This window comes from Ambystoma mexicanum, chromosome 9 (assembly GCF_040938575.1).
Source record: "Ambystoma mexicanum isolate Mex_15411 chromosome 9, UKY_AmexF1_1, whole genome shotgun sequence".
Taxonomy (NCBI): domain Eukaryota; kingdom Metazoa; phylum Chordata; class Amphibia; order Caudata; family Ambystomatidae; genus Ambystoma; species Ambystoma mexicanum.
In genome coordinates, this window is record NC_090931.1 from 85,119,525 (window position 1) to 85,133,840 (window position 14,316).

The 14,316-nt window shown below is 41.6% G+C and overlaps 1 protein-coding gene across 1 annotated transcript in view; it reads left to right on the top strand.

Moving 5' to 3' along the window:
- LOC138487684 (nicotinamide N-methyltransferase-like) overlaps positions 1–14,316 on the top strand; it is a 74,557-nt gene that overhangs the window by 50,343 nt on the left and 9,898 nt on the right. The window contains exon 2 of the mRNA XM_069614210.1: positions 4,629–4,836. Within this exon, the coding sequence (XP_069470311.1) occupies positions 4,629–4,836 (208 nt within the window). The remainder of the gene's footprint in view (positions 1–4,628; positions 4,837–14,316) is intronic.

A 14,316-nucleotide genomic window follows, 5' to 3' on the forward strand; every position in this document is an offset into this window, starting at 1 on the left:
ATTTGTTAAACAAAGAAGGAATGCCTATTTCATGTCGAATAGCACAGATTGATGTGCACATCGGAAGATTTAGAACAGTTTTCCAGTATTTACCTTCGATTCACGTACAAAAAGGTTCTGCATGCCAAGATTTTGTTTCAGCGCCATAGAGCAGGACCGCTGTGGCCTTCTGAGTATAAAATGTGATAGCCGGTTTCACTGTGAACTTCCCAAATTTCGACAGAATTACCCGTGTCTGGGAGATTACTGTTTTCAACTTGCAATTAAGTTCGGTTATAGGGGAGATCAGCTGCATGGTTGCTAATGATTACACCAAGATAGTTAAATTCATTGACAATATGTACTGGTTGTTGTTGTAATTTCCATACGTATCTGGTGGTAGGCAAATTTCTTTTGCCTGTGTCGATGATAATTTTACATTTTGCTTGATTAATGGTTTTAACGTATATATCCAGCTGATTTAGGAGTGTCTGCAATCCCATGGGTGTCCTTGCTAACAATACAAGGTTGTCGACGTAGAACATCCAGGGAATGCCAACAGTTCCCAACCCTGGAGGATCTGAGATTTTTTTCAGAAAATCACGTCTCATGTCTGCTGTGAAGAAATTAAAAAGAGCAGATGCCAAAAGGCAACCTTGTTAAAGGCCTCTATTAGTGTTATTAGGATCTGACAATTTGCCATCCAAGGTTAATCTGATTTGGATGGTTGTTTTCTGATGAAATTGGTTGATCCAATATATCAAATATGCGGGACACAATGCTGCACAGAGTTTTCCAAGTAGAAGTTCTTGTGAAATCAAATTGAAGGCAGCTTAGAAATCAATGAATGCCATGTAAACTGGCTGCCCTCGATCCCGTTCCTGCTGTTTTATTACGTGTAAAGTGTGCAAATTTACTGCAGTTTGAAGTCCCATGGTAAATCCAGTTTGATTAGGATCTGGATAATCAATAGATGTTAACCATTTAGAAAAGTCCCTTTGAAGCAATTTAGCAAAAAGCTTACCCGGGGCATCCAATAAGGCTATCGGTCAATACTGTTGGGGTAAACTCTGATCACCCTTTTTATAGATCGGTATGATGACTGATCGCGTCCATGAGTGTGGTATTTGTCTGGACTGAATAACTTGTGTGAATATTGTCATTGGGCCTCATTACACGGATGGCGGTAGGGATTTACCGGTACCGGTAAAATACCGGTACCGGTAAATCCCTACCGCCTTACTACGAGGTCCCTTTGCGGGTTGGGGGATTTAACGCCTGCTTTTTGCAGGCGTTAAAATCCAACCCGCTAAGGGACCTCGGAGCTAATTACGGCACCGCAAAATTGCGGTGCCGTAATTAGCGCCTTCCCCATTCCCATAGAGCCCTATGGGGCAGAAATGGGAATGGGGAAGGGCAATGGCGCAAAGGGGATTTACCGCCCCTCCAACCTTGGAATGGGGCAGTAAATCCCCTTTCCGCCAAGGCGGTGCCGGTATTTTACCGGCATGAGCCATGGCGCTAATAGCGCCATGGCTCACCGCCTACCGGGTAATGAGGCCCATCATCATTTTTGCCCATGCTTCAGGATGCTTTTTGATCATGAAATTCGTGAGCCCATCAGGCCCTGGGGCTCTAGATGAGCTACATTTTTTAATGAAGATCATGATGTCTTCTATATCAAAATCAATATTAACTGATCCATGCCAGGTTATGTTAATTGATTCTCCTGAGTAAGGTGGTACATACAGTGTATGATAGTAGTCACTCCATATCTCCTTAGGGACTGCGTTTATCTGTGCGCCCATTTGAAATGAACCAAAAGGATTATTGAAAAGACCCCAGATCAATGCAGATTTTTTAGATGCGATGGCAAATAACATGGCCTCAGCATCTTTTTGATATAAAAGATATTTACGTCGTCTTAGTCAATTATAATATTGGCATTTGAGCGACCTTAGCATATCCATGCGGGCAGAACCCTGAAGATGTTTTGTTGAGCGACAATTTGCTCTAAACTTGGCTTTCCTCCTGACCACATCGATATTATATGTATGCAAATGTGTGGTGTTCTCTTTATTAGAGACTCCGGAATTTTTCTTAAATATTTGCAGAATTGCTACATATGAATTGTCAATGAAATTCAAGTGTGGCTGTAAATAGGAACTCGATGATAAAATCGCAGTATTTAAAGCAATCAAGTCTTGCAGAGACTAATAAAATCTATTTTTCCTTTGAGATATAGACAAGTTATAGAGAGTTGATTTCTCATTGGTATTTTCTGTTTCAAGCCAAACCCATGTCATTTCCAAAATATCATGATTGCTAATTGATTGAGACACAACTTTGAATTCACTAACCAAAGAAAACATCTTTTCATCCAAATACATATACATAATCGATAAAAGCAGTTTGATTGGCACGATGCCAAGTATGTACAGGTGAACAATCTCCTGCGATCGCTCCATTAAGGATGTAAGAATGGCGATCACTCATGAGATTAGTCCATTTAACAACAGTGACATTTTTAGTTGAAGCATTATTCATAAAACAGTTCATAATTAAATAGTTGACAGACAAATCCAGAGAAATCAAGTCAAAAAGGCTTTGTAAAACATCAAACAAAACACTTCATTCTCAATACCAAGATGATTCCAGTACAAATTTAATAGTGCAATTTTATGAGTTGGAGATTTAATTCAAACTAGTTGGGTATATATGTTGGGTGCTGCCCATGAAGAAAGAGACAATTGCGATGTAGTTTTGACAGCCACCATCAGGCCAGACATAGGTCGACCTTTAGTTTTTTGGCAGGGACTAGTGATATTTGATGTTGGCCCCAAATGGGGGGAGTGGATAACTACGCTTCTTGTAAAGCTAAAATGTCATAGTCCATGATGGGATTGTCTTTTATTTCGATAAGATGTTTAAATCCTCTAGTGTTCCATGAGGCAAATTATTGTCTTGTGATCTCAAATTATTTTCAAAAACATGTCTTCGATTTTCAGTGGTATTACTATTATAAGTCACAGCAAGTGATGATCTTTTTAACTTATCAGAGGTTGCAAAAGAGTCTGGAAGAAGAACAGGTAGCATCCAGGTGGATGTTGAGGTCTCAGAGGAGGAGGAGTTGATTGGTAGAGGCAAGGAGGGAGGAAGAGAGGACTGCCCACTCAGAGATGAAGCTGTTTATCTGGCCAGGTGGCCGGTAGATAGTAGCCACAGAAAGAGAGCGGCCAGGAGAGAGAGAGAGCCTGCAGACCAGGTATTCAAAGGAGGAGGAGACCTGCATAGGAATGATAGAGGCAGGGATCCACTCCTGGAAGATCAAGGCTATACCCTCACTGTGATGGTTAGATCTGGGCACAGAGAGGATCTGGTAGCCATCAGGGAGGAGAGTGTCAAAACTCTTGACAGATCTGGCTGTGAACCACGTCTCGGCCAGACCGAGAGCATCAAGGTTGAGTTCTTCCCGCAGACAGCAGATGTCGGAGGAGCGTTTGACAGCTGAGCGAGAGTTGAGAGTGGCAATGTGGAGAAGGTTGCCACCCTTGAAAGACTTCTGTGGAGCGGTAGAGGTCAGAGGTACACCGAGCGAAGGTGTAGAAGGAGCCCGAAGGTGGGCAGAGGAGCAAGGAGGAGAGGGCAAGGTAGCCAAGAATGGTATACATTCATTAATTTCAGTGGGAAATGAAGTTCTTGTAATTATTAACATGAGAGATTTGCCACGATGTGACGGACAACGTAATTGCAGACACTACTGAAGAGACATGCACTGTTTCCTGTAACCCGCATCACTACAAAAGCACCATTTTGTGTCACCCGCATTACTTATGTGAGTGCCGCTAATGACAGCTTGAATGCTGATAGTGTGGGCAATTTAGGAACAATGAACTGCTGAAGTTTACGTAGAACTACGGCCCAAAGAGCCATATGGCAGGGGAAGCATTGCAGAACGCTTTAAATAAATAAAAATTTGAAAAATTTATATTTTATACTCTTTACATTGTCTACAAACCATGGAACCTAACCAAATGCCGGAATTCAGGGTTGTAGCATGTTGGGAAATATGCTGAATATTTGGAACAGACACACACACATTTCCACATATGGCAGAGGTAAGCATTGCAGACCCCTTATCTTTTACACTTTTTACATTGTCTAGACCATGGAACCTACCCACATGCCACATTTCAGGTTTGTAGCATGTTGGGAAGAATGCTAAACATTTCGAACAGATACACACGCATATCCACAAATGCCCCTTGTATATATTTAGAGACGTATTTATTAAACATCCATTTGTTTTTTCATGAATCCCTAATCTATATATTTGGTACATATGTAATAAAAACATTTGGAAAAGGGAGTTTTATTTGTTTTAATGTACTTATCTATTTATATTAAACTATGTTTTGTTGCTTTCTCCATGTGAAACATGTTTCTTTAAAGTTCTATTCCATATGTTGCACATTTTTGACGGGAAGAGATGTGCCTTTTATGGGTGGATACAGCCAGTAAAATAAATTTGACAATTATGAGAGGAACAGACATGTTAATTTGGTCACATGTGCTAGAATGAAATGTATTTGCTTTGCACTTTTAATGTATTCAGGTCTGATGTCTATTTTCTCAATTTTTCTAACCAGGTTGCGTGAAAGGAAATACTTTGATTCAATTCACTGTGGCACCCTTACTCCAATACAGCTTAGCGGCCTGTAAATATTTTAAAGAAATAATCGTTGCAACCTCGACTGACAACTGCTTGCGGGAAATAGAGAAATGGCGGAAGAATGAAGTCGATGCCCTCGACATGTGCCACGTAGCTCAGTTTGTTTGTGACGTTGAAGGCAACAGGTATGCACTCAGCAGTGATGCACTTATCTGCATATAGGTAATACATAAAATCACCAAAGTTGGACCGACTTGCTTCCAACTTCACCTACTTCATGAATATGCCCCTTTGAGGTTCACCCTTTCTCTCCCTTTCATGCACCACAACCGTTCCTAACTATTTCTATTCCCACGTGTTGTACCGCACTCAAATTCCACCAAATATAATGTATTGCACATCTGAACATTCTCATTGACCGCTCTTTTTAATTAAGCAATATGACCCGAGCGCCGGGGGGCATTACTGACTCAGGTAATGCTGCTTGGGCCTTAACGAAGGGAAAACAGAGTCCATTTTCCCTTTCCATGGTGGCCATCGGGAGCGGATGTGCTGGAAACAGAAGTGTTTCCAGCGCGTCCACTCCCAAAAAAAAGGAGAAGAAGGTAAGTAGGGTTGGAAGGGTTAAAAGGAGAGAGGGGGCAAAAAATAAAAAAAATAAAAACGACCTGTGTCCTGGGGGGGGGGGGGGGGGGGTGTGCGGGGGGGTCTCCACACAGCTGGAGGCTGCCACCGTCCCCTGCCGGGGACAAAGGGAGCAAGAAGGTAAGTGGGGTGGGGAGGGCAGGGAGGAGGGAGGAAAGGGGAGGAAAAAAAACCTTACCTGAGTCCCCGGCGGGGTGAAGGCAGCCTCTGAGCGTGGGGAGGTTCGGAGCAGGATGGCCCCGCTTCGAGCCTCCTCATTGGCTGAGGGGCTGCCACACACCCCCACCGTGGACAAGGAGGCTGGAATTCCGGCCGAGATCGAGGGTTTCTCGGCCGGGTAACAACCCGGCGAGAGCCAATAAGAATGCGTGTTGTATCCTGCTTGACTCTCGCCGGGTACTAATAAGTGTTCCAGCTTAAGGTTCAAGAAGCAGTAGGACAGGAATAGCCTGATGCAGAGAGAAACCAAGGCCCACAAAAGACAATGGAGGTCAATGGTTGACATGGGGCCATCATAGCCCCACTGATCCCGGTCCCAAGTGACCCTTGAGAATGTATCCACATGCAGGACAAGGGTCTAAAAACTCTCTGAAAGATACTCACTGGGCATCAAGTTTAGGCATTGACTAGCAGTGGTCGGGGGTTCTACTTGGTGTAACTTGAACCCATGATGCACCAAGATCCTAGATGAGGTAAGCTGAATGGAGAAAGATGACAAATGAGTTGAAGAACTCGGAATACACCGAAAAATATTTCCAGAGATTTCATCTTGAACACACATTGGAGCAAAAGTGGATAGGCCGTGAGCAGATCCGATTGGCACCTGCTCCCTTATTGGTGATTCTCAAACAATAAAAGTCGAGTATAGCTGGGAATTCTGGGGAATCTTTGAGATGCTCATCTTCAGAATTTAAATGACAAAGATTAGCTGATCAGATCACCCAAAACCCATAGTTTATTGCCTACACAGCTTCCCTTTACTGGTAGCCAGATTGGTGCACCATCAAAAGGGTTCCACTTATAGTGAGACTTAATTTGTAGCCCCGCTCGTCACAAAAGAAAGAAAAAAAACATGGAAGACAGAACAAACTTTAGGGTACAAAAGTAATGGAGATAAAACACCAAAAATGAAATTCTTCCCAAACAATGATGTAAACTGAATTCATCTCTGCATGCAACGAGACACAGCTGCAGAACATATATCATGATAAATTATATATATGACATACTCCTTTTGCTGAAAAAAATTTGACAGAGATGATAAAGGGGAACTGTTATGAAATAGTTTATTTGAAACCACTATAGTATTTACCAGTGGCACATTGAGAATAATAACATACTTGTAAAACGTGTTAAATAGCTTCAGAATTGAGTGCTAAATTTGGCCACCAACTTGCCCACTGCCTTCCATGGTGCCAAGGCTTCCGTGACAAAGCATCAACAATACACAAACCTAATCACTATGGGACACTTTCTACAATAGTGAGACCACAAGGATGCTCCTCACATGTATCAATAATGGGCTTAATGACAGAACACGTTTTAACTTGGTATTGGTCCAATTCTGATGTTGACAATTCACATGATGTACATGTATAATAACATTTTGACTGTCCTTCCACCTGCTATTTCCTTTTCCCTTTTGTTCACTTTTTACTATCTTAGTTTTCCTTTCCTTTCCTTTCCTTTCCTTTCCTTCCTTTCTTTTCATTTCCTTTCCTTTCCTTTCCTACCCTTTCCTTTCCTTCGGTAAACATTGCATTTGTGCTAATGTCCTCCAAAATAGAACTTACACTGGTGCAATGTTACTATAATCCGGCCCCTGATATGAAAAAAAGACTACTATCATGAAATGTAGGTTCAACCTATGGGATGCTTTGGACGTTTTGAGACCTTGTTTAAAAATAACAGAAGATTTTGGATTCGGCAGGTTATGCAGAATTAAACTCAATTTGTCAACTCTTCTCCAATTGTGATAGTTTGAATGATATTCAGTGTAAATTATTCACCTAATTTTATCATGACATTCAATTTCTTTGCAGTAAAATATGCTTTGAACGTTCCACCAATGGTAAACAAATATCACTTACATTTGGTTCACTTAACTTTTTAGTGGATGTAATGAAACGATTTTATGGGATGTCAATTTTAGAAGCAAGAACATTTGATTGCTAAGAATATTTAATTATTAAGTACATTTATATAACTGAAATGATTCTAACACTGGTTTTATTACTTTAAACTTTCGGGCATTATAAGAATATCAATATAAATTATTGATACACTGTAAAAGCAGCAATAGTGAGACAGTTGGCAGTCAATTGGGGAGACATTTTTTTTTCCAAACCTGTTAGTGTTTCTGAAGATACTGCAGATAACTATATCAATGCTTCCAAACAAAACATTTTATGGAAGTTTCTCTTCAATAGACACTAGGTCAAATGCGTATCCCCCACATTGTACAACGTGTTCACAAAGCCCCTGTTTGATGATCTTGACAGTCTGGGTATCACCTACACTGATTGCGCCGATGATACCCAGATCCTCATCCCGTTGACGGGAGATTACAATAAGGATTTGGCCTGGGTGAACAGGGTGTACCTCATCATCCAGGCATGGATGGCCTCCCACCGTCTATGCCTGAATGATGACAAGACCAAACTCATTATCCTCGGTTCTACCCCAACTTAAACACATTGGATCATAACTGCACCAACTACATCATAGCTGGCAACTCTATCAAGGTAGCCAAGGAAGTTAAAACCATAGGAATTTACCTAGACTCTTCCCTTTCCTTCCGCAAACAGGTTAGTTCCATGGCCTCCTCCATAGCCCACACATGCAAACTAATAAGAGCAGCCAAACCCTTCCTTTCCACCCAGGGCTGTACTACCTTAGTCAGAGCCCTTATACTATCAAAATTTGACTATTGTAATGCCCTTTACGTAGGAGCCAACAAATATATTACAAACAAAATCCAGACTCTGCAAAACAATGCTCTTAGAGCAGCGCTTAGCATTCCCAAGAGAGCACACATTTCCAACATCAGGAGAGCGCATAACTGGCTCACCACCACTGACAAAATCCTGTTCAAAGTAGCCTCCTTAACTCATAAATGCCTCAACAATGCAGCCCCCCGCTACATAGTCGACAGAATAAAAAGATACACCCCCAACTGACCTACCAGAACCGCCAATGCCAACCTGATCCTAGTTCCCAGGTTCAAACAAACCAAAACAGCCCAACACTGGAACTCCCTGCCACTCTCCTTAAGGGCACCGCAAACTTACCCCCACTTTAGACACAACTACATTCAGTGGATAAAGGACAATGACCAATAACTCACCTGCCTACCCTATGTATACCTGTGAATATGTATATTTGTAAACTGTTTATCACTGTCGTAACTGCTGTACCTATGCACACTCTGTAATTACTGTACAGCAATGTAACCAGGCTGAGAATAACCCTGCTGCTCCTGCGCCCTCATACCTTCGGGTCTGGCGCGCAATATAAATAAACAAACATAAACATAAACAAATGTGGAGGGGCCTGTGAGCAGCTCTGATTTGCATCTGCTTCCTTATTGGTGGTTCTCAAACACTGAAAGTGGAGCAGATCTGGGGATGCCGGAGTATCCTTGAGTATCTTCCAATCTGATTCCCAAGGATTTGCTGAAGGGCATCTCAGACATGTGACACTTGCTCCAGTTTAAGAATCAATTATCAGTTAATAAGGACCAATCTGAGATGCTCACGTAATATAAGAATAATAAAGGAGGTTGATGTGAAGGGAGGTTTACACATTTTTCAACACTTCTTTTTTATCACAGAATCTTATTCTTTCACATAGATTTCTAAAATATTTCTCACAGTATGACTAGATCTATTTTTTTTTTCAAATCTTTTTTTTTTAATTCAAATCTAAGTAATGGTAAACATGCTTAAACTCAAGTGCATGTTTTGACCTGTGCATCTGATTGTCTGAGACTGATCTACATCTTATTTGCACCTGGGGAAGTGTCTTCAGACAATCAAATGGCTGGAAACGCAGGAAACAAATAACACTGTGCCGTCCATGTACCACTAGCTACCCAAGCCCATTCCCTGGGTATCGCCATTCTTTTCAGGTGGCTTGGCAATTTGGCCCTAGCCCACGACAACCACCAAGCTCGGATCCCCTTCACTCATGCATCATCCCTCTAACCGCCTCACCCACCCCTCACTTACCTCCCGTCCTCAGGACTCACTGCACTGGCTCCATGACTCCTTCCCTGTCAGGCGTTCCCTTTTCTATTCACTATGGTGCAGCCATCTAGTTTTTTTTATTCATGGCAGATGGGACTTGCACAATATGCACAGAGCCCATCTCCCGCAAAAACAAAATAACAGTATGCACACCCATGGGATAGCCCCTGGGTGCAAATAGCTTTCACCCCCACTTTGGGGAAGATACATCCCTTCACTCGGACCTGCCTAGGGTCAGGCTGGGTGCCATTACCAGTCCAGTACTCCCCCCAAAGCAGAGGACGATATCTATCATTTCAAAGTTAGGAGTAGGGATTGCTAGAATCTCAATCAACTTGGATAGATTTCCTAAATCTCAGCCCATTACTCCAATCCCTCCAAGCCTCTGTACAAATTCACTGAGCTTAAAAATATCATAAACAAGGGCTTATGGAGGGAAACCCCCTGCATGACTTCCCCTTTTCTGGTTATTTTCAGAACAGTCCTCTGTCTTAAATTTAACTAATAATCAATCAGGTATTTATTTATATTAAATATGTGTGTTCTTTTATTTGTGGATGAAGTCAATTTTTAAACATTGACATTAATATGACGGTGAAGTCTATTTTTCCAACAGAGAGAAGTGGAAATCGAGATAATGATGGCGCACACGGTACAATCTGGTATAATACAAACAACAAGACCCATTCAATCATTGACTACTTCTGGGCCTCACATAATCTATTTGAGAAAAACCTGTCTCTAACAATCTTGCCTATGTCAACGAGCGATCACAACCTTTTGCGACTTACCTGTCAGCTGGAATGGTCATTGGACACTCGTTACTATGAAATTCCGATTTCAGTGACGGCAGGTGGCAACCGTCTCAGAATAAATAGAAGGAACCTCCAGGAAATAAGTCAGAATTTTGTCAACAATGACGACTCGTTGATTGAGTATATTCCTTTACTCTCCGACTTTGTCACTATACGTACTTCCAATACAACTATGGGTCATTTACACAAACATGTCTCATCCATGACAATAACGTCAGCAAAAAGAGAAATGCGACGAGACGTGAGGAAGCTAAAGAAACTGATTAAGACCACCGACAATAGAAGCTCTATAATTCAAGACATCCAAAATCGACGACGATCGTATCGTTCCTGGCTTAAATCACAAAAAATCATAATTGAACAAGATAAAGCGGAGTTGCTACTGAAACAGCTAATTCAGAAAAATTCCCGCGAAACTTGGGCCATCTTAAACACCGGGAACTCCAAACATCAGCCAACGACGATAAATGTAATTGCCCCTGAGCAATGGACACAACACTACGCAAAAATCTTCAGTAATACACAACAAGAAGAACAAAGTGCTTCAGAGACAAATCCAACTTCTTGGGGGCTACGAGTCACCGCCGCCGACATAAAAACTGCAATACAAGCACTGAAAAACTCCAATGCCGCTGGACCCGATCTAATAACTAACATCATGCTAAAAGATAACGCGGAAGAATGGGCTAAATTGATAGAAATCCTGTTTGTCAGACTGTCCACAACAACAACAATTCCTGGATCCTGGCGAGAAGCAATAATAGTCCCAATTTACAAAAAAGGCAATCGGGCAGACCCATCCAACTATCGCCCGATAGCCTTGTTGGACACCATTGGGAAAATTTTTGCATCGTTTTTACGCTTACAGCTTACGTACTGGTCAACGACGAACTCAATCCCTGACATCCGGCAGACCGGATTCACAAAAGGAATCGGGGTGGAAGTAAACCTGCTCTTAATGACAATTCTAAAATTGGAAAGTATAAGGGCCAAAACCAAACTGTTCGTAGCCTTTATCGATCTACGTAGTGCCTTTGACACCATTAATCGCTCAAAACTCTGGGCCAAACTAAAGAAATGGAATTGCCCAAGTAACCTGATGGATCCAATAAAAGCGCTACACTCAAACACCTCAATCAGCATTCGACTAAACAACCAAGGTGTTCTCTCTAACCCTATACCAACAAACACAGGGGTGAAACAAGGTTGTCCACTAGCAGCCGAGTTATTTAAACTGTTCATTGCCGACATACCTGAACACCGGAAAAACGTGAGACATTTTCCTCCAAATTTAAATAACATCGAAGTCGGTCATTTAATATACGCAGACGACATAGTCCTTCTAGACAAAACCCAGATAGGCCTACAACGGCAATTGTCCAACCTTAATGAATACCTCGACTCCAACGATTTGTCAATAAACACCGACAAGACCAAAATTATCATCATCGGCAAACCAAAATCTAATAATCAACGTCCTTTCACCTGGCATATAAATAAAATACCACTAGATGTGGTCGATTCAATTAGATATTTGGGGATATCCTTTAACAACTCACTCTGCGAAACTCCGTGGAAAGTAGACTTGAAAGCCCGCATGGTGCAATTTGGAATTCAAGCCCAGCTTCTGGACAAATCTTATGGCAAATTCGCACTCACCCCAATCCTGAAATTTTATCTGCAGAAAGTCGTTCCGGCGATTACTTATGGATCTGAAGCAGGGTGGTCCATAGACGCAGTCTTTTGGCAGAAGCTTGAAGCTATTTTTTGGCGACGTGTCCTGAAGTTACCAACCTACATCTCAATGATCCAACTAAGATACGAACTTTCCATAAACTCGCTTCACGCTTGCGTAATATGGAAATCTCTGATGGCTTTTAGAAAAATGATTATGCCATCTAAACCACCTGCCTATCAGCCCTTTTCCATCAGACCTGGCCCGGGGAATTCAGTATTACTTGAAGAGTGGAAGCAACGTCTGAAAAACATTCTAGCCCACGCTAACTCAAACACTGATGAATTGATAAAGCGACCGCAATTGGTTAAGAAAAAGGTCGACACAATGCATTGGATCCAGAACTACGATCAACGTTGTAAGATGGTCACAACTCTAGACACCGGAATTGGACAACATAAGTTGGGTGTTCTATGTAAATACTTGACAAACTGCCCTTCCCGCCACCACCGGGCTCAGTTTTTACGAATTCGGTTAAATGCAATCAACACAAAAGCAGCACTGTGGCTTCGTCATTCAAATAAAGTAAACAACGACAGATGCCGTTTCTGCATGAAAGAACCTGAATCCATCGAACATCTGATAACTAAATGCACGCTGCTCACAACAAAACGAGCCTTACACCTAGGCAACTTTTATCCAGCGGATCCAGAAGCACGTGATTGGTGGTCGCAGGCAATGGCCGGGAATGTTGTAAAACTTTGTTGTGCGATAGTCAACTTCATAGACGCACTTGATTTAGAGAATATAGAAGGATGCTCTTAATGGAGAGCTCATCAATCGAACTTTTGTCTACAAAGAAACGGACTAAAGGAAATGAATCTTCGGATGAACCTCGTTTGTAACAAAAGTCTGATGTCGCGGCATCATACTGCGACATATTTCGACTGATGTTTCAAAAAAAAAAAAAAAAAAAAAAAAAAAAAAAAAAAATACAATTTATGCGTTTTAAATGTACAAAGCTGTCTAAAAATGACTAGAACTTTTTCAATTAGTAGAACATGGGTTGATTTTTTTAAACAGCAAGTGAGTCCTCCTTATAGAGATTACATGATATAATTAAGTTAAACAATCCATTTTATGCACCACAGAAAGAGTTCCTTATTTCAATTGAATTGCTGAATGACACAGGTTATAAAAAAAAACATTTAAGTAAGCAAGCTTACTGTTTTTTATACGATCCATGCCCTTTTACATAGATTCCTAGATGGAGGGGAAGTGCATAATGTAAATGCTGGTACAGATCATGGGTTTCTACATTCTGTGCCTGTTATATATCAGCATCTGCTTCTGCATCTAATCCTGTGCAGAGCATGGACACAGGGGGACCTACACTGAACTATCCTTCAGCTGTAAAATCCAGGGAGAAACCACTGAGATTCATAATAATGCCACCTGCAATGCAGGGGCGCACATGGTGGCGTGCATAACCACTTCTTTAATGTTCAGGGTGGACAAAAGGCAGAGGAATCTGGGGCATGTCAGATTCCAGTATCTTTTGTCAGTAATTGAATAAAATCATGGCCAGTTTCACAGAAGTGTATACAGTCTTTTCTGTGAGATTAATTCTGCCTTTAAAATAACCCCCAGTGTGTCTATTTATTTAACTATTTAGTTAAAAGATTGAGAAGGAAACGTGAGAAGGCAACAGGGGAAAGAAACAAGAACACACAAAGGAGTGTCTGGATTTGAAAAGTAAACACACGTGTTGCTAGTGTCCAATGATAGGTTAGGGAGGTCTCGTCTTGCCAAAGTGCTGATGGTACATAATTCCAGAGGATGGAGGCTTGGACTGTGAACCACTTGTAACCTAGTCGTTGATTGTAGAATTTAGCAAGCAAGAGGGCACTGATATGTGTCAGAATATATTAGTTGTTGTTGAAGTCAATAGTACTTCACATAATTCAATGTCAAAGGTAAATTGTGCATTGCTCATGGATTGCATTGTGGGTGAGCGTGTAGTTCGTGAATTCAGGAGAAGTAGATTTGAGGTATTTGTGACAGTGATAGGTGTGACGGTGAGTCCCAAGTGCAGACATGGGTTTCAAGTCATGTAGCCAGGCTTCACTGTGTTGCATACTCAGAAGCATGGATAAAGATGACAGTGTAAGGTCCAGTACGGAGGCTGTTTGCGTAGCCAAGTCTTGAGTGGATGATGGCTCTATGGAGCAAATGGCAGAAAGGAACGTTGGGTGTGACAATGCAGCCCAGATGAAGGTGGTG